Consider the following 22,518-nt stretch of genomic DNA (forward strand, 5'->3'; position numbering starts at 1 on the left):
GCCGACGCGCCCGAGGGGATGGAGAGCCGCGCCAGAGGCCCCAGCGCGGCCCGCGGTCCCCTGCCGGCCGGGCCTCGTTAGCCGCCGGGATTCTGCGTGGTTTCCACCGCCGAGGCCTGGTCTCCTGAGTCAGTGGCGTTGTGGCTCGGAAGAAATGGAAGAAAAGGAGCGATGTGACCGAGCCCGTTCGGTCCTGCCTTGAGGCCTGGTTGGCATTTTCGGAGAAGAAAATTCCGCCAGAAAATCCGTGGGGGGTCGGCAGGGGGCAGGGAGGGAGCTGGGAGAAAGGGAACATGGTCTTAGCTTTTCTATGATTTTTTAGAATTCTGCACTTTGACAGTGGTGGTGAAATAAACTCATCCAAAAGTTATTTTTTTATGGAGAAGAGAGAAGAGGGGGGTTTTTGTCCCTTTTGATTGCAGCCTTTTCTCCCGGTGACAAAGCATAATCATGGACCCCAGAGAATAAGGTGGACCTCAGGAATCCTGAAAAGACTTAGAGGCTTACATTCTTCCTCAGGCGGGAAGGGTGGGGTGTTTTCAGCCTCTCTGGAACCTAAAACGAAAAAACATGAGTTGCGTGCCATGGAAAGGAGACAAGGCCAAATCCGAGTCCTCGGAGCTGCCCCAGGCAGCACCCCCGCGAATCTACCATGAGAAGCAGCGCAGGGAGCTGTGTGCCCTGCACGCCCTCAATAACGTCTTCCAGGATGGCAATGCCTTCACTCGGGACACGCTGCAAGAGATTTTCCAGAGGTAGGGAACCCCTTCTCCTGGGCATCTGGATACTTTCTGCTATTTCTGCATTTCTGTGGGTGGGGCAGTGTCTCAGCCACGTAAACCTTCAAGCCAACAGGTTCTGCCTAGAAGCTGTTAGCAGGTAATAAGGCACAAATGAAAGGATGATAGTCGCCCCATTTATTGAGCTTAGTTGGGGCTAGGCACAGGGCCGGGAGCCTCATTTGTTTCTTCTCTAAGGGTCCCTTCAGCAGTCGCGTGGAACACATGTTGGTTCCCCTTTCCGGATGACAGGGCTCAGACAGTTCGGTAGTTTACTCAAGGTAAAGTAACGAGAAGAAGCGGGCTGGATCACTGCCGTTGGTCTCCGTGCTGTGTCTCACTGTGCTGTGCCCCCGAGGAGTTTATGGTCCACAAGGGTGAGGACACAGCCCCACCCTGTTGTCATAGGTGCTCAGCTCTGCCGGGAGGCAGGGTGCTGGCCTCCGCTTTTGATTCATCATTTCGTGTGGCCACCCCAACAGTCTCTCTTGCCACAGGCAGAAGGGTCAGTGGTTTACCCAGATAGCTCTGGAAGACCATTGGAGATGCCACTCCCCTTTCTGCTTCGTTCTGCGGGGCTTTTCTTAGCCACTTTGCCAAGTGCTACCTGACAGGTGGACATGTTGAGCTTCTTCGCCCTGGTTTGCTGTTACAAAATTCTTTCATTCGAGGGGTTTAGAGTTCTGCAGTGTCTGGATGTCACTGGGGGAATGTCTGCTGTCCATAGCAACTCTGGCAGCGAGCCTGTCTCATTACTCCAGCTCGAAAGCCTTAGGTCTGCCCAGTTCCCGGTGCAGAGGAGGCTCAGGAAGCTTGCAAGGGTTGTGTTTTGGCAATTCCAGAAGATCCTTTTCTGACTCTTCGGTAGGAGTTTGCCCCTTGTTGACCTGAATTACAGCTAAAACAACCTCTCTGGAGTGATTGTAGAGTGTACTGTGGACTGTTTGCTCTGAAGGAACCAGAGGCCTTCTGTTAATGTTCATCCCTGTATGCTAAGGAGAGTACTTCCAGTGCCAGCGACAGCTGTGGTAATGTTTTAGCAGGGCACTCATGTCACTTGCATCATGGTCATTATCTGGCAGGTAGAATGAGCTTGCCAGGGAATGGGCCTGAGAGGTAAGGTCATTTGGGTCAAATCTCCCAATCACCCTAAAGGAGAGTGAGGAGGCCAGTCCACTAGACGGCTTCCTTTTGCTTCTCCTAGTTAGATACTACAAGATACTAATTATTTCCTAATATCCATCTAGGGAGAAAGAATCCAGTGAGACCTGCGTTGCCATTTGCTTTGTCATGTGTAGCCAGTGGTGACAGGAGACTGGGATTCCGTTTAACAGTGTAGCAGTTTCACACACAGCTGTGGAGTCAGGATTCAGTGTCTATTCGTAAGATTTTCCCTTCTGTAGCAAAGTGCTGTTCTCTGCCTTTTCCCTTTGCAAACTTACTCCTTATTCCTCACACCGACATGAGGCAGGTTCTGTTATTTCCCGTTTTTCCAGATGGAGAAGTCATGGCCCAGCCATCACAGGGTTCTCTGCACAGCAGGGCTTGGACACAGCTTTGCCACTGCAGGACCACCCTCTGGGTGCTTTCCCTGAGTGTGGGGAAGGGTCGTCAGAGCCCTCCACCGTCAGCAGCTGTGCACCCCGCCTTAAGAGCAGGGCTGAAGATGTGATCGCTGATCAGGTGTTCATGGATAATGAGATTTTTAGCTGTGCTCCCGCTGAATGAAAGAATGCTGAGTATTTGCTGAATATTCACAGGGGACCAGCGTTATACTCTGGCTTTTCAAGCTTTAGCGAGCGTCCCACACTTTCCAGTTCCCCATTGGCGCACTGTGAAGATCCACCCCAGAGTGACAGCAAATGTGTGTGTGAGAATAGATGTAGAATCCCCAGTCCAGAGGTGGAATTCTGTATTGAATATTCTGTGCAGAAAGATTCTGCGTGGATAATTAGACGCAAGAAAATGTGAAAGAGACCAGAAAAAAGCAAACGGGGTGAGGTGAGGGAGAGAACGTGGAATTTGTTAAACAAACATGTATTGGCTGCCTGCATGTGCCAGGCGCCACTGGCACTGGAGACAACAGCAGGCTCCCCTGCGAAGCCCTGCAGAGCTGTGCGCTGACAGGCCTAGAGGATGGATTCAAGAATTAAGTTAGAACCGTGGGGTTTGGAGCATTTTGAAAGGGATCTGTTTGGATCTTAAACAGAAGAAAGAATAATGTTGGTAGATTTAATTTTTTTTTTTTTTTTGCATACAAAAACTGGTGTAGGCCAGAGGTGTGAGTGAGAGGATTCCCTAGAGAGCGGGGAGCAGAACAGGCAGATCCACTGAGATCCACTGCTGCCGGGAGCAGCGGGCAGGCAGGAGAGGTACGCTGCGCCCTGGCCGACTCGAACTCAGACTTTTGCATTGATAAGGCCGAGACTTAACCCCTAGGCCACCAGGGAGGCCTTGTTGGCAGTTCTTACCTACTGAACTTTATATCTCCACACCTCAAGTTCGATACTGTTTTGAAGATGTGCTGATGGATGATAGAAGGGGGAGAACTTTTTGATTGTTGTCATTTGTTGAGAGGTAGTTAATACTAGCAGCTGAATTTTAGCCCGATAAAAGAAGGGAAATACAAAAGCAGGGTGGAGTTTCAGCACAATTGTGGACATGAGATGACTCATGTTTAGAATCAGAAATGAATAGGAAATTAAAATGAAGCTAAAGGGCCGGTGGCAGCAGCTCGGAGACGGGAAGAGTCAGGTGGGCCAGGCCCTGGCAGGGTTGCATGCAGTGGTGTGGTTTGTGACAGCAGACAGGCGCTGGTTGGAAAGGGATCAGTTTTCATCACACGAGATGGGAGAAAAGGCCCGAAAGTGGGGAGGTGTCAGTAGTGCTCATGTGAGTAGGTATGGGGGCTTCGCTCCCACTCTCCTGTCTGCTTTGAAGAAGGAGGGACATGATAGCAGCCTTGCTAGATTGTTTTGAAAATGCCCTGGCCCCAGACATTTCACTCAGCTCTTCTCAGTTGTTCAGTGACTAAATAACAGCTGGCATGCATGTTTTCCTCTCCTGAATAAGGCACCTGTCAAGTTCAAGTAGATGGAAACTCCCATGGTACCAGGGGAAAGCTAATGTAAGCCGAGACAAGCATAGAGATGACTGATAGGTGTAGTAGTAGTCTCGACCCGGGGGGATTATAGATTTGGGGGAACAGCCAGTATTCTCTACTCCACTTCCACCACCCCGAGCTGTGGGAGGAGCTGCCTTTAAAGGTCTGGTTCTTGTCAATCAAGGAAAGGTAGGTTGCACTCTAACCTCTGGAGAGCTAAGTGGTCTCTCCCAGAGCCCGGCAGGCACCCCATTCTTGTCCTACTGGCCCCACACCCCTGCAGAGCCTCCCTCCCCGTGAGCAGCGTTTTGTTGATAGCTTGAAGACACATCAGGAAGTGCTGAACCAGTTTTTTCTGAGGTGACATCTCTTTAGGCCTCGTAAAAAGAGAATAATTAGGGGCAAAAATGAATCTTGATGAGTGTCCCCAAATTTTCACTAAAGCCTGGACCCTGAGCACGGTAGTGTGAGCAGACCTGGCCTGTCTGCAGCCCAGGCTGAGCCGTGGTGCCAGCTGTCTCTTCGCATCTCGCGGCCCTCTGCTCGCGCTTTGGCAGCAGGCGAGCTGCACAGTGCGGCTCTGTTGGTGTCATCAGAGGGACGCTCTCCACTGGGACAGGACAGATTCAGGGTCGCCTTAGCTTTGCTGGTCTGCCGCTTAGGTGCCCAGTATGATGGCAAACACTTAACATTCGAGCCCCACGGCTTCTTCGGACTAGTATGGCCCGAGGTTGTTGGTTGGACTGTGGGAAAGCTCGCAAAAGCACCTGATAATTGTTAGGAGTAAAAGCAGGAGGCGCCTCCCAGGTGGCGCAGGGGTTAAGTCAGCTCTGCGAATCAGCCCCTGCAGTGCAGGTTCTGTCCCCGGCCAGGAAGTCACCCACAGGGCACAGCAGACCTCTCCTGTCTCCCCACTGTTCCCCTCAGCAGTGGATTTCAGTCAGTCTGCCTGTTCTGCTCCCCACTCTGTCCCTGGTGAATCCTCTCAGCCCCCTTACACCCCAGTTCTTATATGCATAAGTAAATAAATCTTTTTTTTTTTTTTTTTTTTTTAAAAAAAAGCAAGTTCCAATGCCCTGGGCACACTTAGTGGGTCCCACTTACTCCGAATACCCCTTCCCTGGGCTTGAGCTGGAAGCCCGTGTCAGCACCCCGTGTTGGCCAGCACGTGTTTGCTCAGTTGTCAGCCCCTCGCAGTGAAGGATGCAACTCCCTTGGATTCAGGAATTTCCTGTGGAGTTGAATATGTGTCAGGTAACTGAGCTCTTTGTTGTTCTGTGTGTAAGGCAGGGTTGTCCGGTTTTTACAGGCAAGCTGAGGGCAGGGAGGCTAACTCAGTATCGATGCTGGTTCATTGTGGCTTCCGCTGTGCGTGGTCCTCCTTATCACTCTTCTCTGCCACTCAGGAGCTAGGAAAGATACCATGGGACAGGTAGGATGCGAGGGTGAACGTGAAGCTTTAGGAAATAGGATAAAAGAGCCGAGGCCACAGGATCAGGCCGAGTCAGCCGCGAGCGCTGGCCAGCGGGGCCGTGGATTGCATTGGCAGTTCTTATGTAAGAGTGAGATGATACCTCAGTACACATGGGTTGATCTGATGGAAGGGCAGCTAGGAGACAGGGAGGTCAGTTTAGAAGCTGTTTTTTTTTTTTTTTCAAAGATTTATTGTTTTATGCATACATGAAGGGGTACACACCAGAGGTGGGTGGGGAGAGGCGTCACAAGAGACTGAGTGGGGAGCAGAACAGGCAGATTGAAATACACTGCAGGGTGGAGCAGTGGGCGGGACAGCAGAGGTCTGCTGCTCCATATGGGTCAGATCCCTGGCCAGGATTCAGACTCCTGTGGCAGTGGCTGCAGAGAGCTTCATAGTGCTGTGCTTTGACCTGTTGCGTCACTAGGGAAGGCCCTGGGAACCTGTGTTGAAGGTCTTGGTGTGAGGTTAAAGGGGCTAGCAGTTAGGGAAGACATAGTGGGCATAGATCAGAAAGAATTTGAACCTATGATTGAAGATGTAGCACTCGGGAAGATCCTGGGAGCCCTGCCCTTGCAAAGTGTGTTTCCCGAAAAGTGTGCTCGTGAGTGGGAACTGGAGCCGTCGGTGGGAATACGCCGGCTCTTCCAGAATCAAGGTGAAAGCTAGCATGTGGGGCCCCACGTGCTCTGCAGGAGCCTGCTGGCGTGTCAGCCTGAGATGCCTGGAACATGAGGGCCGCACTGCTCTAGGGCACTTTCATTTAACCCAAGTGCCTGAGAGCCCACGAGAACCCACTAAGCTCCACTCGAGCCCAGCCCGAAGGATGCCGCTGGCCTGTGTCAGCTGCCTGCCCCTACCCACTCTGATTCTTGGGTCCGCACCATAGCACAGCAGATGTGTCTCTGGATTCAAATGGAATCAGGTTTGAATACTACTTCTGTCACTTGCAAGGTAATGATCCTGGCCAGTCATTTTAAATCACTGAACTTTAGATTTCTGATTTTAGATCACTGATTCCTGATTTCAATTGATTCTTAATATAAAAAATGAACATTGGGCACTCCCTGGTGGCGCAGTGGGTTAAAGCTCAGCTACTTCTGTGCAAGTTCAATCCCCAGCCAGGGCACAGGGCACAACAGACCTCTCCTGTCTGGCTACTTCTCCCCTCGGCAGTGTGTTTCAGTCAGTCTCCCTGTTCTGCTCCCCACTCTGTCTCTGGTGAATCTTCTTACCGCCCCTGTACCTCTGGGCTGTATCCAAGTTCTGTGTGCATAGATTAATCAATCTTTAAAAAATAAAATAAAAAATGGATATTCAGGTATTTTACATATGTAAATATCTGGAGTGCCTTTAGGTGGGGTAGACTTCCGGATTTACTGCTACTCGTTAGGGTCTTAAATCTGGCTCTAATCCAGCTGGTCGTGACCCCGGGCTGGGCCGGGCCCATACGCCTTTGCCTGTTCAGTGATGAATGATGGCCTTTGTGCAGCCCGAGTAGAACGCGCTTTACTAAAAACGGACGGGAGCGAGCGGGCACTGACAGGTACTGTCCGTGTGAGCATAGGTGCGGTGTGCTTTTCCCGTGTTTCAAACAAGACTTAGTAGAAAGGCAGGAAGAAAACCGCTGCTGGGGAAATCACTGAGGCCCCTTCGTGAGCTGTCCCTACATCCACTGACGTTACCCTAGACGTGCTTTCTGAAGGGCGGGCAGGCCGGGAGGCCTGGCCACCACGGGGCTACTGTTTGTAACAATGCAGCCTTGGGGCAATAGGCGCCCAGACCACAGATGGCCTGGTGAACGCTGCTCACGATTTACTTGAGTGGACTGGGGCAGGGCTGGGGCAGTGGCAGGCCAGCAGCCTCAGCCGTCCTTCACCGCTTGTAGGTTGTCTCCAAACACCATGGTGACGCCTCACAAGAAGAGCATGCTGGGAAATGGGAACTACGATGTGAATGTCATCATGGCAGCACTTCAGACCAAAGGCTATGAAGCTGTTTGGTGGGACAAGCGCAGGTAATGGGACCCGGCACAGGTGACGGGGTTGCGCCCCAGCAGAAACTGAGGGCGGCCGCTGGAGCCTGACCCGCCTCCCCTCTGCAGGGACGTCGGTGCCATCGCTCTCCCTCACGTCATGGGCTTCATTATGAACCTGCCCTCCAGCCTGTGCTGGGGTCCGCTGAAGCTGCCTCTCAAGCGGCAGCACTGGATCTGTGTTCGAGAGGTGGGAGGTGCCTACTACAACCTTGACTCCAAGCTGAAGCTGCCCGAGTGGATTGGAGGGGAGAGCGAGCTCAGGTACCGGCGGGCGGGTGTGCCGGCTCCCCCCTCCCTCCTCCCTCCTCCCTATGTCTGTGTGTTGAGCTTGGCTTTGGTGATTTGACAAGGAACTGCAACGCCTGTTTCCTTGCTCCCCCCCCCCCCCCCCCCCCGTAGAGCCCTAAGGCCCCAGTCGGTTTGATGGCCCGTGAGGCCTTTAGCCCCCTTGATCGAGGACTCCCCCTCGCCCCCGCACTGGGTGCTGGCGTGGTCTGTGCTGCTCCACCTACACAGCTGTGCCAGTGGGGCTGCCAGTTCAGAAAGGACGGTGGTCTTTCGGGCCAAAAGAAGACACTTTTAAAAAGACAACTAGAAGCTCTTACTTGTGGCACTGTGGCTCGTGGTCCTCATAGCCAGCTGCTGTTGACAGTGGCATGAGGAGGAACAAAATCTCAGGTTGGCACTTTCAGCTGGGCTGATTGAGGGGGTGACTGAATCGGACACCTCCAGAAACATCACGACTGGACTGTTTCCAAGGGCGTAGATGACAAGGAACTGGCCAGTGTGGCCCCCAGACTGCGGCTTACAACTTCATTTTCTCTCATTTTTTTGTTCTCCATAGGAAATTCCTTAAACAACACCTGCGAGGAAAGAACTGTGAACTCCTGCTGGTGGTTCCAGAGGAGGTGGAAGCCCGTCAGAGTTGGAGGGCTGATGTGTAGCAAGGTTCCACCCAGCTCCCTCACCTCGCCCCTCAGCCCTCGTGATGTGCCGGGGCCTGTACAGTGGGCCTGCCCCTGCCCCTCCCCAGACATCTCACTGGGTTCCCCCAGATCTGACAGTGTGATAGGCAGATGTGTGGATTGCCACAAGAACCAGCCAGCATTACTGATCCCTGGGAAAGGCAGGCAGGAGCTCTGTGCACTGAGAATGAGCCGTGGAAGACCTGGGTTTAGGTTCAGAGGAGACAGGAAGATGGGTCCAGCTTACTTCCCCCTTTCCCGTGAGGACTTAACAGGCTGTGCCGAGTTCACCGCTGCTCTGACTCACCTGGAGATGCTGCCCCCACGCCCCCTTTCCTGGCCACCAGCGGGTCTGAAGACAGTACATGTAAAGCCTATGTGACCGACATGAAGGACCAAGAGCTTGAGGGCGCCTCTCAGGAACCATCTCTGATCCCCCACCGGGGAACGCAACCAACCCCAAGCCCAAGGCCAACCCGAACCCCCGGTTAAAGGGGGGTTAAGGCCAACCCTGGGAGTTTCACAATGAATAGTTCTCTAGTGGTCCATGCAGGTGGTTGGATCCTGGCCTGTTCCCAGCGTGACACGGGCTAGGTCCCCAAGAGGACGTGGCGGAAGCCAAATGGACAGGGCCGGCCCATCTGCCCTGCCTGGGCATGCCTGCTGCTTAGCTACACAGGAGCTAGGGGGCATGCGCCCAGCAGAGGGCCACCCCCTGGGGACCCCGTCTGGCAGAACCAGGAAGAGTCTGCCTTCCACAGCAAATCCCACTAGCTTGAGACGGATGGGGCGAGGCGAGCGACAGCCTTCTCGGAGACGAGGAGCGAGAGTGGCATGTCAGGCTGGGCGCCACTGCGGTGCCAAGCAGTAAGGTGCCCAGTTGGGTCTATGTGTGTTACTTCGGGTTCAGGGCCCTGGGCTGCCACCCTCCTAGTTATGTCACCAGAGAATCGACGGGGCCTCGGCACCCCTTTGAGTAGCAGGCCACTTTCTCGTGTTTTTGAAGACAAGATGGAGTGTCACACCGCTCCGCGTCGCTAAGGCAGGTGGGCAGACGGGACTGGCCTGTCTGTCCTTCAGGTCAGTGTCTCGGCAGGTTGCTGCCCCACTGGCCGGACTTCTCCAGCCACGGAGCCAGCCCAGGGCTTGCATGTCGAGCCCGAGCAGCGTCACGGCACGGCGCCGAGGCCCCCAGCGGCTGGAGTGCATGTTTACACCAGCACTTTCTGCACATGTATCTTTAACCCAACAAGGCCGATTTTCACGCTGAGTGGCGGAGGGCCCCGGTGGCTCCTGCGTTAGCCCTCAGCAGCTGGCTGCAGTCAGTCTCTGCACCGCTCTCTACACCAGACCTGCTTGGCGCCGCAGGGAAGCGCTGCCCTGCACAGTGACATTCCAGTCTCCACCAGCCAGGAGTCACGGTCGGCCTGCTGACGGCTGCGAGTGGGCCCACAGGCCCACGGGCACTGTCACAGATCGGAAGCCATTTCCCGGGAAGAGGAGGAAACTCCTCCCCACCATTTGCTTGGGCCTGTGCAAACGGCACCTCAGAGGTACCCACGCACTCGGAGTCCACGAGCTGAAGGGTACGTGAGGCCGCGTAGACATTTCAGGGCTGGTTTCTCTGTTCCATCCGACTCTGGTGCTTAGGAACAGGGACCCACTGTAAGAAGGGACAGGCCTGGTCCCGATGCCCAGTGTGCGGCAGCCCGAGGCTTGTTTCTCTTGCTTTTATTCCTTTTTGTTGGCCTTGTGCTGGGTTTGTTTACAAAAGATGTATTTTGTTTAACCAAATATTAAAAATGGAAACTGTACATAAATCTTGACTGCCTCGGTCATGTACTTACGTACCTATTGGGGAAAAGTAAACGAGTGCACTGCTGTGCGAGCTCATTGCTCTTGAGGCGTCTTGGCGGTTGTGGGCTTTGCTCAGGTCTCGCCTCAGAGCCAGCAAAGCACTCGGCAGCATCTGGGGCTTTTCAATTTAGTTTACGAAATCTAGGCTCGGGGATTTGAAGAGTCCACCCTCATCCAAACACAGGGCTCACCTGCGTTCAGTGCCGTGGTCAGCAGGTGGGTCCCAGATGTGGGGTGCGTCGGGCACAGGAGTCGGGCTGGGTTTCACTCCACAGCTGGCATTTCCTATGTGGCCTTGCCTGGATGAGCATCTCTGGCCTTCTCAGCAAACGGACTAGACAGCCTGGGCTGAAGGCTAAGTTCTGTCCCAACAAGCCCACATGAAGCCGCACGTAGGCGTAAGAGACAGCGTGGGACACCTAACCTAGCAGCACAGGTGAGGGTGGCGGGACACGCGCCAGCCTGCAGCTGGCCAGACTGCGCCCATGAAGCCTGCCTTAGGGCGGAGCCGAGCCGCGCGCAGTCTGAGGTCTGTAGGTTGTCTCCTGCTCACGCCTTCGCCTGGGTGAGGGGGGCTATGGACTGTGCCCCCTCCCAGCATTACTGTAGGATCCCACATCACACGGAAACATAGACGGTTCCCACGGAAGGTGCACGTCACCCCCCAAAAGCAAATTGGGGTTCTCTGCTATCTGGAGAAGTAACCAGAGAAGCTTCACCAGCACATGTGACTAAAAACTGAAACGGGCAACTGCAGAGCCAAGACAGCACAGCTGGAGGCGTCATCAGAGGCCCACCTCAGCCTAAAAGCCAAAAAAGCCCGTTCGCGACCTACTCTTCCCTGGCGGTACCAGTTCTGTCATGCCCTGTAAATCCTCATCTGTCATTACAGACAGTAGAAGCACATGGACACAACTCTGCTGCCAGATCTGAAAGTGATGGCCTGAATTCAAGGCCAGGGCTGCTATTAAACAAGACTTCTTAGGGGCACCAGTGCAGACAGCGGTGCTGACGCAGGTAAAAGGCAACTGAAGGCAGCGTGGTCTGCTGCTCCAGGATGGCCTAAGGCAGGTCAAAGTGTCGCAAAAGCACAAGGCCAATACTTTCAGCTGGAATCATTTTTAATATTTAAATACAAAAAGTGAGCACTGATTCTCCTAGGCACACACCCACGTCTGACTGCCAAAACACGCAGAGGAAACTGGAGTAACTGTCTGCTCCGCTCCGGCCCCCCACCACCCCCCGTCTCGTGGCTGGAGCCGTTTGCTGGTTCTCCCTCCTTCCCAAATACAAAGAATTCACAGTGGCTGCTTTGTACTAAGCTGTAGTGCCTTTTTGTATTTCAAGTGGCGTGCATGTCCTTCCACAACACCCCCACTTTTAAAAACAAAACAGCCATTAGTGGTGGGGCACACCCCAATGGCATCAGTCTACCCCACAATGGGAGAGCGAGAACTTCCCGTGAAGAGTAATTTAGAGAAGGGCGGGGTGATCAGAACTGGAGTAACCGTCTGCATCACTGCACTCTGGTGTCAGAGTGAGGACAGAATTATGTCAGGACAGTGGGGAGGGCACACTCGCAGGCTGGGAGTCTCTCCAGGAGACAACATGGGGACAAGTCTCCCCACTACATTTAGATAGCTCAACGTGTGACATTAAAAAAAAAAAAAATCCAAAGAAATCAGTTCAAACACTTGACTTCAAACTTCTCCCACCACGACAGGTCAAAATCAGCTGTGACGAACTAGATCTTTCCAGGAAGTGAAGGCAGAGCCCCTGGCATTCCTCCTGACAGCCCTGTGTTAGGCCCTAGAAGTATCTGGAAAAGAGAAGGATGGGTGTAAGGCACCGCGCAGGCCTTACTGTGTCGTCATCTCATCACACCCGATGGGGTGGACAAGGCCGACAAAAGCAGTGCTGAGGACAGGCAGGTCTCTGCGAGAATGGCTGGACTCCAATCTCTGCCCAGACGCTCTCTGCCGGCCTACCGACTGCCCCCAGGCAAGTCCCTCTGGTGTGGACTCTCTGGGTGCAGGCTCACCTGCCGCTGTTGCAGCTGCTGTTGCTGCTCCATTTGCAACTTCTCCGTCTCAAATACAACAGGAAGGACAAGAATCATGAAGGAAGTGGTCCCGATCCACAGGGCTGCCCGGGAAAACCTGCCGGAGTGTGAATATGACAGCAGGCCCGAAAAAGACAGCTCCCTCCAGAAGGAGCAGTATCACCTAAGCTCACACCGCTATCCCCAACGTTAGGTGCCTTCTACCCACCCTTGCCCCTTCCACCAGGAACAGGAGGGGCAGTTCTGGATTTAGCATTCTCCTAAGTTCTTACCGGAGCCACGGATCCGCCAATCACCGCAACGTGAAATGAGCTTCACAGCTGTGTCTGCCCCATTCCTTCCCCACCCTTTACAGTGAACCGAGGCCAAGAAAGATTAAGGCAGCACCCCTCCAAGGTCACGCCATCATCTAGGGGGCAGGCTGAGGTTCCGTGGCCATTCCGGGCACCAGTCACCCCAGATACGCCCCAGTGTCTTTGCCCTTGTTACTTACCTGTACATTTTTTGAGCCACAAAAACGGAGAGATCGAAGGTGGCGCCGGCCGCGGACCGGACCTTCTCGGGGAACATCTCCGTCAGCCCCCACAGTCTCTCCGACAGGGTCTCGTCGAGCTGCAGCAGAAGCGGCGCCGGTATTGGACGAAGCTGCGGCAGCCCGCGCCTCCCCACGCCGGATCCCGCGAGGCGCGCAGGGCTAGGACACCCCGGCCCAGCAGGGCCCTTACCCCGCCTCGGGAGAAGCCGCCTTCGCTGCGACCTCCCGGCTCCGCGACGCACCTTCACCCCGACCCGGCAGCACGCGGAGTCCGCATCCCCCGCCCCCCCCGCGCCCTCTCGCCCCTCGCCCCGCACCGCGAAGCCTGCTACCTCCTCGTCGTCGTCTTCTTCCAGCTCCTCCTCAGTCTTCTCGGCATCGCCTTTGGGGATCAACTCGTCTGGGGACAGGGGCGCCCCAGGCCCGGCGGCGGCGGCGGCAGCCATGACTGTAGATGGGGGCGCCGGAAGCGGAAAGGAGGCGGCCAGGGACGCCCTGCGGGGCAGAGCGGCACTTCCGGAGCGGGGGCTGGCGCACTGGGCGAGAGCGCCACCGTCTGGCCGGGAGGCCTTCCGCCGCCCGTGGGTGGACCGGGAGGTGCAAGACCGAGGCGCTCAGAGCTGAAGTATTGGGGGTAATATTGGGGAGGGGCAGCAAAGTGGCTTCTGCACTGCTGGGAATTAATTAGTTAATTTTTGGTCATTGATCAGGCTGCCTTTGTGAACTATGCTCCTGTTTTGCATAGATTGAGGCGGTTAAAGCGGCGAGCCCCGCTTAACTGTGAGGGTGGGAAGGGCAGGGCCAGTGAACCTTTTAAGAAATGCTAGAAGACAGCGGTTTTTGAGATCTGCCTCGTGTAGGGACACGCCATCAGTGGCTCCAGTGGACAGTAATACACAGGGCTAGTATCAAGATGCTTTAGAAAAAATTTAGCCATTTAAATGTTTATATTCACCAGAGAAATGCGTGATCGAAACGAATCCATTTAAGGCGAAAAGGGTTCTCGTGATGATTGTCAGATTACCAGCGGATCTAAAAAAAGACACCAAGCCCTGGGGACTCGGGCACCGTAGAGTCTCAGAAAAGGCAGCAGGAGAGAGGACAGGGCCGTGGACCCAGGACACCGAAAGGTCAGGGTGCTTGGTTAGAAGCCAAGCCTGCAGGCAGAAAGGTGGCCAGGGGCTGGGGCGGGCGCGACTAGTTAGTGCTCGTCAGGTGCAGAGGTCAGTCTCCGAGGGGGCGCTCACGGTGGCCAGGCGGCGCTGGCCAGCTGGGGGCGGGGCTGCGTGCCATCGGCCGCACCCGAAACACGCTTCAGATGAAAAACAGCCTCTACGACAAACAACTCTAGAAACTGTCAGGGGACGCAGGGGTGTCTGCACACCCCACTCTGAGGGCTCGGGGCCGCGCGGGAGAGGAGGGGCCCTGCCGGGGTGCAGCTCCCAGCGAGGCTGCGAGGATGCTGGATGCTGGTCAGCTGACACCGGGCCCGGAGTCGCCGTTGAAAGGGGACAAGGGGAGAAGGGAGGCTGCCACTGGGTGGGTGGGCACGGAGATGAGCCTGGCAGCGCGTGGCGGACGGGGCTCTGGAACCTTCTTAGCGCCTCCTAGTTCTCTCATCCCTCAGGTCCTGGATTAACAACCGCTCCCGTTTATCCTGTCGGAACTGGAAACTGGTAACGAGGCAGTTCTGAATTTGCACTGGCGAGGGGCATGGATGCCTTTGGGGATCTTAGGAACACCCTAAGCCGCTCCTGGGAGAAATGCCTTCTTCCTGTCGGCCCAGCTGTGCGCCCGAGACCCCCTTGCTCGGCCTTGGCTGTAAGGGGGCCTGGTTTTCATCTGTAATCCTGCTCCCCCACCCCACCCCCCACGAAACTCTCTCTCAGCTCTTGGGTGACAGTTCTTCCCTAACCCGACACCCAGTGCAGAAAGTCACTAAACTGCAGTAGCAGCTGCCAGAGATGCCGGGGTACAGCGCTCCTCCCCCAGGAGGAGGCCGTGACTTTCAGGGAGGCTTTTGCCCAGAACCAGCGGCTGTAAGCACTTGCTCGCCTGACATCCTTTCGTCCGAGTTCATCACGGCCGGTGCCACATCACTGTCTGAGGACCTGGTTTCGTGTCACGGAGTTTCCACTAAAGCCAGTTTCCGCACTGTGCCCCGAGAGACCTGGGCTGGGCTGTCAGCGCGTGAGGGCCGCCAGCGGGCGCCGGCATCAAGGCGCTGGCTCGGAAGCCCAGCCGCTTCTCCCGCTGCCGGAGCCCGGCCCTGTGTGCGGTGTCCTGCCCGCCCGTTACCCTCCCGTGTCGGGCGGGCGTGGGCGGTGGCCAGGGTGATGGCCTCTCCATCCCTGTGGAGCTGGTTATAAGCATGAACCCCTCGGGGCGCACAGCTGCCTCGGGGACCCTTCGCCCAGGCGCTAAGCCCAGGGCGCCTCCCCACCAACCCAGGCCGGTTCTGAGCCCCTGGAGTTTGGCCCCTCGCCTGCAAGTGGACACACAGCCCACGCTATGTGCTGGCCCTAGTGGCCGGCCCTTGGTTGTGGGGAGGCCTCTGGCTGAGGGGGGCTGGACCCTCCTCCGGCTCACACTGCAGGGAGCATGCACGGGGCCTCCCTCCCCGCCTGCATCCTGCCAGGTCCGAGCTGGGCCCAGTTCCCCTGAGAGGTGGGGGTAGGGGGGGCTTAGGCCCAGTTCCCTGGGTGGGGGGGCTTGGGCCGGGGCGTGGCTCTCTGGCCGACCTCTGCCAGGGCCCAGGAGGCGGGCACCCCCATGGTGATGCTTGCCCGTGAAGAGCTTCCATCTTTGGTTAGAGCCACAGTAGCCAGACCCCAGCTCGATTACTTCCTTCTTCAAGCACTGATGATTCTTTTTTCAGTCACCTGGACCACCGGGAGATTACATAACACCATTTAATTGAAAAAAAAAAAATAGTGTAAGTAGGAAGCAGCACAAAAATAGCGTTGCTGCAGAGGGGGGCACTCGTGGCTGGGAGGTGGGAGCCAGAGAGGCGAGGGCCGGGGGCCTGGAGAAGCAGTCGGGCAGAGGAGGGAGTGAGGGCCCGAGGGCTGAGACCCTGGAGGTCTTCAGCTGCGACCCAGGGCTCTGAACACCAGAGGCCCCCCAAATACCAGCATGGGGGCTCGGCTGATGAACTCTGGCTGCTTCTCCTGCCCGGGTCCCCTGACAGGGGTGAGAGCTCCCCAGGAGGCTGCCCTGTGGCCCCCAGCTCCCCAGCCAGCAGCTGGGGCACCTCCGACCCCTGTCCAGGCCTGGCCCCCGGTTTCCTCCACCACCTGTCGCCTGCCTGCTGTGACCTGGACGCCGCTGGTGCGCTCTCCCAGGGCCCAGCAACCCCTCGGTCATTTCCTGCTCCTCCGATCTGGGATGTCTCCCTGTTCTAACAGATGTCTCAGGGGTCTTCATTTCCTTCTCTGGATGATGCCCTTCAGCTCATCCAGTTCCTTCTCCATGAGGTGGGATTCAGCAGTGGCCTCGGAGAGCTGGAAGGAGAGCGGCAGACATGGTTGCAAAGCAGCTTCTGGCTTGCCGGGCCAGCCCCAGGGCCGAGGGAGGGCTGCTGGCGCTTCCCCCAGGGAAGCCTTTTGCCAGTGGGAGGAGCTTCTGCAGCCCAGGGCCCAGGGGGACACGCACGCGCCACTGGCCAGTGACACCTAGGATGGCAGGGCCCTGAGATGGGTACAGCGGCCCGGGTGCAAGCAACTCTCGCGGTTCTGAGGGCACAGGGCAGAGGCCAGCTCGCTGTCGTTCAGAGATGGCGGTTAAGGGGACAGGCATGAAAATGAAGGGCGCTTTTCTCCACGAGCACTCGGCGGACTTTGAGCCGAAGGCGGAAAACACCCAGGACCGGTACAGAGACCCGGCCCTGCAGTCACGGTCACGGCTCCTGGGCCTGAGCGGGCCTCTCCGCGGGCTCTGCTGACCTCGGGCGCCTTAGCTGGAGAGACTTCAGCCCACTGAGCATTTAGATAACGTGTCACACCGCCAGGACCCCAGGCCGGCGTCAGCCACACACACCCCGTCTAGCAGAACGCCAACCCAGGCTCCACCACCCCGCCACCAGGGTGCTGCCTGAGCCCCCTCGGGGAGACCGATGGGAGGGCCGCCAGGCTTTCGCCAGGTGAGGCCCAATAAACTCTTTTTCCTCCAAAGCTGGAGGCAGGGTTCTCCCACGTCTGTGCCCTCGGGGAGTGGCGCCGAGAGCGCCTCCATCCGCACCGCCACTCCTGCCTTCAACCCCCGCGCAGCCCAGTGCCTTCCTGACTGGGCAGCACGGAGCTCCCGCTTCTCCCCGGGCAGAAGCCAGGCCCTGTTCACCCCCCGGGGCTGGGCCTATAGCAGTGGGGTGGGCGCAGCAAGCCTGGCCCAGCATCAGAGGCCGCTGCCCTCACCATGTCCAGCAGGAGGTCCACTTTCAGGCGCAGCAGGTTGTTCTCCGCCTCCAGCTGCTGGGTGCGCCGCCGGAGGCGCTCTGCCTCCCTGGTGTCCACTCCGGCGCTGATCCCGGTCTCTGGGGAGAGCAGAGGCGCGGGGTGACCACGTGCCCCCCGGCCCCCATGGCCTCTGCAGGACGGCAGAGCTGCAGCTCACCTGCTGTCCACTGGCCGTTTTCGAACTTGAGGCTCTGTCCCGCCAGGTTCATAGTGGGGGTTCCGTAGTCCAGGCCCAGCTCCACCTCTCGCGTGGACCGATCCAGCTGTGGGAGACAGGGCTTGGGGGTTTGGGAGGCGCTGCGGGGCTGGCCTCGCACCTCTCCCAATAACTAGGTGGCCCTCACGACTCGCCTACTGCTGCTTCTTTAAAGTTTTAATTTATGCACACAAGAACTGGGGTACAGGCCAGAGGTGCGGGGTAGTGGTGAGAGGATTCACCAGAGACAGAGTGGGGAGCAGAACAGGCGGATGGACGAAATACACTGCTGAGGGGAGCAGTGGGGAGACAGGAGAGGTCTGCCGCACCCCTTGGGTCAGCTCCGGGGCGGGGATCAAGCTCGTGCTGCAGTGACTGCGGAGAGCTTCCTAGTACTTTACCCTGTTGTGCCCTCACCTAACGCTTCTTCTAAAAAGCCACCCACGTGGGCGAAGCACAGGCGTGGGCAGGCCAGGGAGGAGCGCCCAGCACTGCCATGAGGGGCCGGGCCCTCAGCCGCCGACGCTGACCAGATGCACCCGGCGCAGCGCGGGGTTTCCTCGGGCAACTGTCAGAGGAAGGCGCCAGCCGGCCAGCCCAGTCCACGTCAGAAACTAGCTGCCCTGCGCTCGGGCCGGGGGCGTGTCCCTGTGGCACGTGGGAGGGGCACGCAGGGGGCAGCCTCTGGGCGTGGGCGCAGGACCCGGGCGGCCCTGGCCAGGCACAACTGTCCGCCGCCACACGCAGGACCTTACTGGAGACAGGGAACAGTGGCCTCGAAGCCTCAGCCGTGACGCGTGCTGCCCCGGCCCGCTTCTGCGAGGGACTAACGGCAGGAGCCGCTGCCCTGCTCCCCGAGAGATCGGGGAGCCAGAGTCCGCGAGTTCCGTATGGGACACAGAACCGGGCCAGAGCCGGCGCTGGCGGAAAGGCAGGGCGTGGCCGTGAGAAGCCGCCTGGGTGTGTGCGCCCAGGGTGCGTGGGGAACAGGAGTAGCTCCGCGTGGCCTCTCTCCGTGGCTGGCTGCCTTTTCTAAGCTCACAGAGCTGCTCCGTTCCCGCGGGCAGTCACCTGCTGTCCTCTGCGCCCTGGCCACTGCGAACGTGTCCGGAACATCCTTTGAAAACGCCCTGGAGCCGGGGCAGGCCTGCGGTGGGGAGGAGGCTTCACGTCTGACTGTGAAGCAATGCCCACATTACTGGGACGCTCTCTGGCCAAGACTTGGGCAGACACAGAAGTGACCTAGGTAGTGCCGTTTGGAGCCCCAGACTCTGCGACCCGCCGTCTTGCTAGGCTCTTGGACAAGCTCTGAGAACAGCCTCAAACAGGGGTTCAGAGAGGTCTTCAGCAATAGCAACAAGGACTGAGAGACACCCTCCCTCTCTCCCTCCCTCCCGCCAGCCTCTGGGGGCCCCACCGTGCGCTGGACGGAGGCCTGGCCCTCCGCACCCCGAGCCCGGCCGGCCCCCACTCACGTTGTGCAGGTTGGACAGGGAAGCGGACTTCCGTGGGGGTGTCTTCTTTGGACTGAACGTGTTCCCGAAGAGAGGCATCTTTGGCCTGGTGGCGGAAAGGTCAGTGTTTCTTCCTCCTCCAGTCAGAAAACGACCAACAGCTGGGTCAGTGACTTTATGTCACTGTCCTCACACAGAAACCTACAGTTGATAAGGGCCGGTCACAGTCCTGCAGCAGCTACCGGGGCTGGGCGCTCTCTCCCCGGGGGACGCAGGCGCCTGGCCGGCGCTTCACTCTCCCACCGCCCTCCGCTGAGCGCCCCGATCGTGTCCGTGACAGATGAGGCTTACAAAGACTCAGCTCTTGAGTGAGCGCCTGTGTGGCTCTGGAGCGATGCGCCTCAGGGAAGTAAGTGCTGGCTGGCTTGTCTACAGCTCGTGGTACCAAGAGGCACCCAGCTTCCACCCAGGAAGGTACCCGTCTCCCTCCTGGGGGAGAGTCCCAGCTGGCGCACTGGCTGACTCCACCAACAGACGAAGCTATACTTCTAGTTCACGTTTAACGTATGATTCGCCCTCAGCTCGCAGGTTTCAGGCCACCTGTCTGCGTGGCAGGCGGTGTCTGGAGGAAGGGGGCGGCCCCAGCATGGCAGGCTGACGACCGCGACCAGACGCTGGATCTCAAAATACTGCAGCCTACTGCAGTGGACCAAGACCTGGCTGAGCATTTACTGACATCACCTGGTACGGAAGGGAGCAAGGTTTATGTGAAGGGTGACGTAACTCCAGGACAGTGTGCACATCCCGCCTGTACGGCTGCACAGCTTCTGCCACACGCGCCCGGGCATCAGGCCAGGACACAGGCCATCTCAGCGCCCCACAAGCCTCCTCGGGAACGGTCTACGAGTCCTCTTTTATGTCGGGAGGTCATGTTCGGGCGGTGCCCGCGGCTGGACGCGCAGCCCACCTGTGCACGGCACAGTGTCGCCACGACCCCGGGGGCGGTCAGTGTGCACTGCTCTTAGTCCGGGGCTGGCTGCTAGGGGCAGTGGGCCACGGGGGGCTCGGCCGTGCTGCTCTGCATCGACACCTATGGCTGGACGTGGCGAATCAGAGCATTTATACAGCCAGCTTCTGTGGATGCTGAGACTCGGCTTTCACGTGGCTGCATGATCTGCGCTTCTACCAGCGGCAGAGGAGAGACAGCGGTGACCACGGCGTGTCTGTGGCCACTTCACCCATCCTGGGAAGCTTGTGGTGGTCCTGCGGCGTCTGTTGTATTTGTTTTTCCCTCCAAATGTGTTGAATACCTTTCATACACTCATTGGGCATCTGGATACCCTCTTTTGTGACACACTTGTTCAAGTCTTCTGTTATTTTCCCGCTGATCTTGATTTCTTATCCATTTGTAAGGGTTCTTTACATGTGCTGGATACAAATCCTTGGTAGTACGTACTGAAGATATCTTTTCCTAATCTCAGATTTGCCTTTTTGCTTTCCTCTTAATTAAAGAAGTTATTAATTGTAGTAAAATCGATTTATCGTTTTTTATGATGAGTATTTTTGTGTCCTATTTAAGAAATTTTTGCCTAGGTCATGATATTTTCATGTGTTAACTTCTGGAAAGTTTATTGCTTTAGTTTTCATGGGAATAGACTTTTCTAAGTTTATTCTTAGTGTGTGGTGTGAGACAGGGGCCAGGATTCACTTCCTCCCATACACTGTAGTATCCAAGTTAAACTTATATTGCAAAACAAAAAACTTAGTATAAGTAGCTCAAAAAGGTTGCTTCTGAGCAACTGTAGACTGAAGAGAGGAAAGAAAGCGCAAGAGAGCACATGGAAAGAGTTAAGCTTTCGTTTTTTTCTACGTGCAGGTGTAAACGCTTCCTCCACTATCGTGAGCTAGACCTGACAGAAAGCTGGCCAGAGGAAAGGGACGTCTCAAGACTACTGGGAGCAAGAACCATCTCTGCTAACACTCAAAGATGACTCACAGTGTGAATCCGGATCACTTCGCAGGACCGATGTTCCGTGAGAACACAGAGAAAAACATCGGTGCTGTCCCCGTGATGCAGACGTCAGCATCACTGAAACAAACGCCCAGTGCTCAAACGCCCAGTGCTCAGGAGCACTTACGGAGGCTTCACAGCATGCAAGAGTGAGGAACGCGTAGATACGATTTGTAAGTAAACTAAATAAAGCTATTTGGGAGTGTGCACTCTTCAGATTTGCACAGGTAGATGTGTGCTGGCAGTTAAAGGCAGCAGCAAGCCAAAACCCCGGGGGCGGGCACTCGGGCCTGAGAACAACTTTAGGCTTTGGACGAACCAGAACGTTTCCACTGGGTGGAGGACGGGACAGGTGAGGACCACGGTGCTGAGGGTGTCTGAAGCTGAGCTACCAGGGCATCCAAGCACAGCAGAAGGTCCCGGTATTGTTTCTGCTGGAGAAGAGTAGAAGAGGGAAGACAATTACATTTACGTCTATAGCGAAGAAACCGTGAATGAAAAAGGAATATACAGGAGGAAAGATTTTAACTCAAAGAAAAGGGCGGAGTAGAAAAAGTAGTGCCACTTCCTGCACACCCACTGGTCGAGCCCAGCAGTGTGGGCAGGGAAAACCACCTGCTCCTTTTACTCCCTGCAGCACGCCGGTTAGGTAGGTAGCTCCCTGTCCCTGGCAGAAATGAGAAAACCAGGGCTGGGAGAAGTCACCTGCTATGCCAAGGGCCCCGGCCACAGGCAGCTGGCTGAACGGACGTATCACACTGCCCAGTGCGATGCAGCCAAGGGCTGCACCCCAAGCTGCACCCCCTCCTTGCAAGGTGCAATGACAGACCTTGCAATGCAAGGAAGGTTCTGGACTAGCTGCCTTTTAAGACAGATTCCAACAACCCACAAACAACCCCCGCTGAGATTCTGGGGTTCTGGGGCACTAGTGTGGTCTCGAGGTCCCCGCTGCCCCACTGGCCCCAGGGGTCATTCCTTCCAGTGGCGCTCCTGTTGTCCCGGAGGGGTCCCGCACAAAAGCACAAAAGTGCACCCCACGTGGGAGCCCCGCAGGCACCTGCCTTCTCTGTGCCTCAGACTTCTGTATTTGTAATGAGGGTTAAGCACAGCGCCCAAATCTGCAGTGTGAGTTTTAGTGTTTCCAGAGAGCTGGGCATTTAAAGCTCACAGCCACCGCTGGAAGCGGTCAGGTATGTCCCACATGGGCAGGTCAGGAGACTGAGGCTTAGAGACGTTGAGAAATTTGGCCCCACTGAGCCCGTGGGTAGGTGGTGGGACGCAGCTGCCCGGAGGGTCTGCTCTGCGCTGATGAGAACGCCCAGGTCGCCGCGCAGGGCTGGTTCCAGTAAGCAAGGGCCCTAACACCCACGACCTGAGACCTGACGTTAGTCCCAGGAGTCAGTCCCGGGAGGCGACGGGGGCGTCCGCAAGCATCAGCTTCTCAGTCCGCAAGCATCGCCGGGAGGTCAGCGGCCGGCCAGGTGCAGTCGCGCAGGGCGGCTGCGCTCATAACGGCTGTGAACAAACGCTCACTCGCAAGGGCCCGCAGCCACGCCGCGCCAGGACGAATCCGCACCCCGATTCACAAGC

General features: G+C 56.8%; 3 protein-coding genes across 8 annotated transcripts; 1 reads left to right on the top strand and 2 right to left on the bottom strand.

Moving 5' to 3' along the window:
* The first annotated feature begins 13 nt into the window (after positions 1–13).
* Positions 14–8,803, top strand: JOSD1 (Josephin domain containing 1). The gene is made up of 4 exons (XM_004675654.2): positions 14–755; positions 7,245–7,373; positions 7,461–7,655; positions 8,239–8,803. The coding sequence occupies exons 1-4, from the start codon at positions 571–573 to the stop codon at positions 8,336–8,338; spliced, it is 609 nt and encodes a 202-aa protein (XP_004675711.1). The 5' UTR covers positions 14–570; the 3' UTR covers positions 8,339–8,803.
* Positions 8,804–11,301: 2,498 nt separating this feature from the next.
* TOMM22 (translocase of outer mitochondrial membrane 22 homolog (yeast)) lies at positions 11,302–13,287 on the bottom strand. The gene is made up of 4 exons (XM_004675655.2): positions 13,146–13,287; positions 12,772–12,890; positions 12,258–12,375; positions 11,302–12,035 (listed from the first exon to the last, which is right to left on the bottom strand). The coding sequence occupies exons 1-4, from the start codon at positions 13,257–13,259 to the stop codon at positions 11,961–11,963; spliced, it is 426 nt and encodes a 141-aa protein (XP_004675712.1). The 5' UTR covers positions 13,260–13,287; the 3' UTR covers positions 11,302–11,960.
* A 2,427-nt stretch (positions 13,288–15,714) lies between these two features.
* CBY1 (chibby homolog 1 (Drosophila)) lies at positions 15,715–22,440 on the bottom strand. Of its 6 annotated transcripts, none has more exons than XM_012720623.1 (7): positions 22,308–22,440; positions 21,248–21,359; positions 18,939–19,118; positions 18,535–18,639; positions 17,425–17,530; positions 17,226–17,344; positions 15,715–16,316 (listed from the first exon to the last, which is right to left on the bottom strand). In XM_012720623.1, the coding sequence occupies exons 3-7, from the start codon at positions 19,014–19,016 to the stop codon at positions 16,236–16,238; spliced, it is 489 nt and encodes a 162-aa protein (XP_012576077.1). In that variant the 5' UTR covers positions 19,017–19,118; positions 21,248–21,359; positions 22,308–22,440; the 3' UTR covers positions 15,715–16,235. The 6 variants fall into 6 exon arrangements, with proteins under 6 accessions (XP_012576077.1, XP_012576079.1, XP_012576076.1 ...); XM_012720625.1 differs by having other exon boundaries at positions 18,939–19,023; positions 21,248–21,362; XM_012720622.1 differs by having other exon boundaries at positions 21,248–21,362.
* Positions 22,441–22,518: the final 78 nt, after the last annotated feature.

Source organism: Condylura cristata, unplaced genomic scaffold (assembly GCF_000260355.1).
Source record: "Condylura cristata isolate star-nosed mole 26May11 unplaced genomic scaffold, ConCri1.0 scaffold00004, whole genome shotgun sequence".
Taxonomy (NCBI): domain Eukaryota; kingdom Metazoa; phylum Chordata; class Mammalia; order Eulipotyphla; family Talpidae; genus Condylura; species Condylura cristata.

What these genes read in the sequence shown, in the direction of transcription:
- JOSD1 (XM_004675654.2), top strand. Translation starts at nt 571, where the DNA reads ATGAGTTGCGTGCCATGGAAAGGAGACAAGGCCAAATCCGAGTCCTCG. An exon ending in CTGCAAGAGATTTTCCAGAG is followed by an intron (nt 756 to 7,244) that starts GTAGGGAACCCC and finishes CACCGCTTGTAG; the next exon opens with GTTGTCTCCAAACACCATGG. An exon ending in GGAGGGGAGAGCGAGCTCAG is followed by an intron (nt 7,656 to 8,238) that starts GTACCGGCGGGC and finishes TGTTCTCCATAG; the next exon opens with GAAATTCCTTAAACAACACC.
- TOMM22 (XM_004675655.2), bottom strand. Translation starts at nt 13,259, where the DNA reads ATGGCTGCCGCCGCCGCCGCCGGGCCTGGGGCGCCCCTGTCCCCAGAC. An exon ending in AAGAAGACGACGACGAGGAG is followed by an intron (nt 12,891 to 13,145) that starts GTAGCAGGCTTC and finishes CTTCTGCTGCAG; the next exon opens with CTCGACGAGACCCTGTCGGA. An exon ending in GTGGCTCAAAAAATGTACAG is followed by an intron (nt 12,376 to 12,771) that starts GTAAGTAACAAG and finishes ACACTCCGGCAG; the next exon opens with GTTTTCCCGGGCAGCCCTGT.
- CBY1 (XM_012720623.1), bottom strand. Translation starts at nt 19,016, where the DNA reads ATGCCTCTCTTCGGGAACACGTTCAGTCCAAAGAAGACACCCCCACGG. An exon ending in CCCTGTCCAACCTGCACAAC is followed by an intron (nt 18,640 to 18,938) that starts GTGAGTGGGGGC and finishes ATTGCTTCACAG; the next exon opens with TCAGACGTGAAGCCTCCTCC. An exon ending in TGGACCTCCTGCTGGACATG is followed by an intron (nt 16,317 to 17,225) that starts GTGAGGGCAGCG and finishes CTCTCCTTCCAG; the next exon opens with CTCTCCGAGGCCACTGCTGA.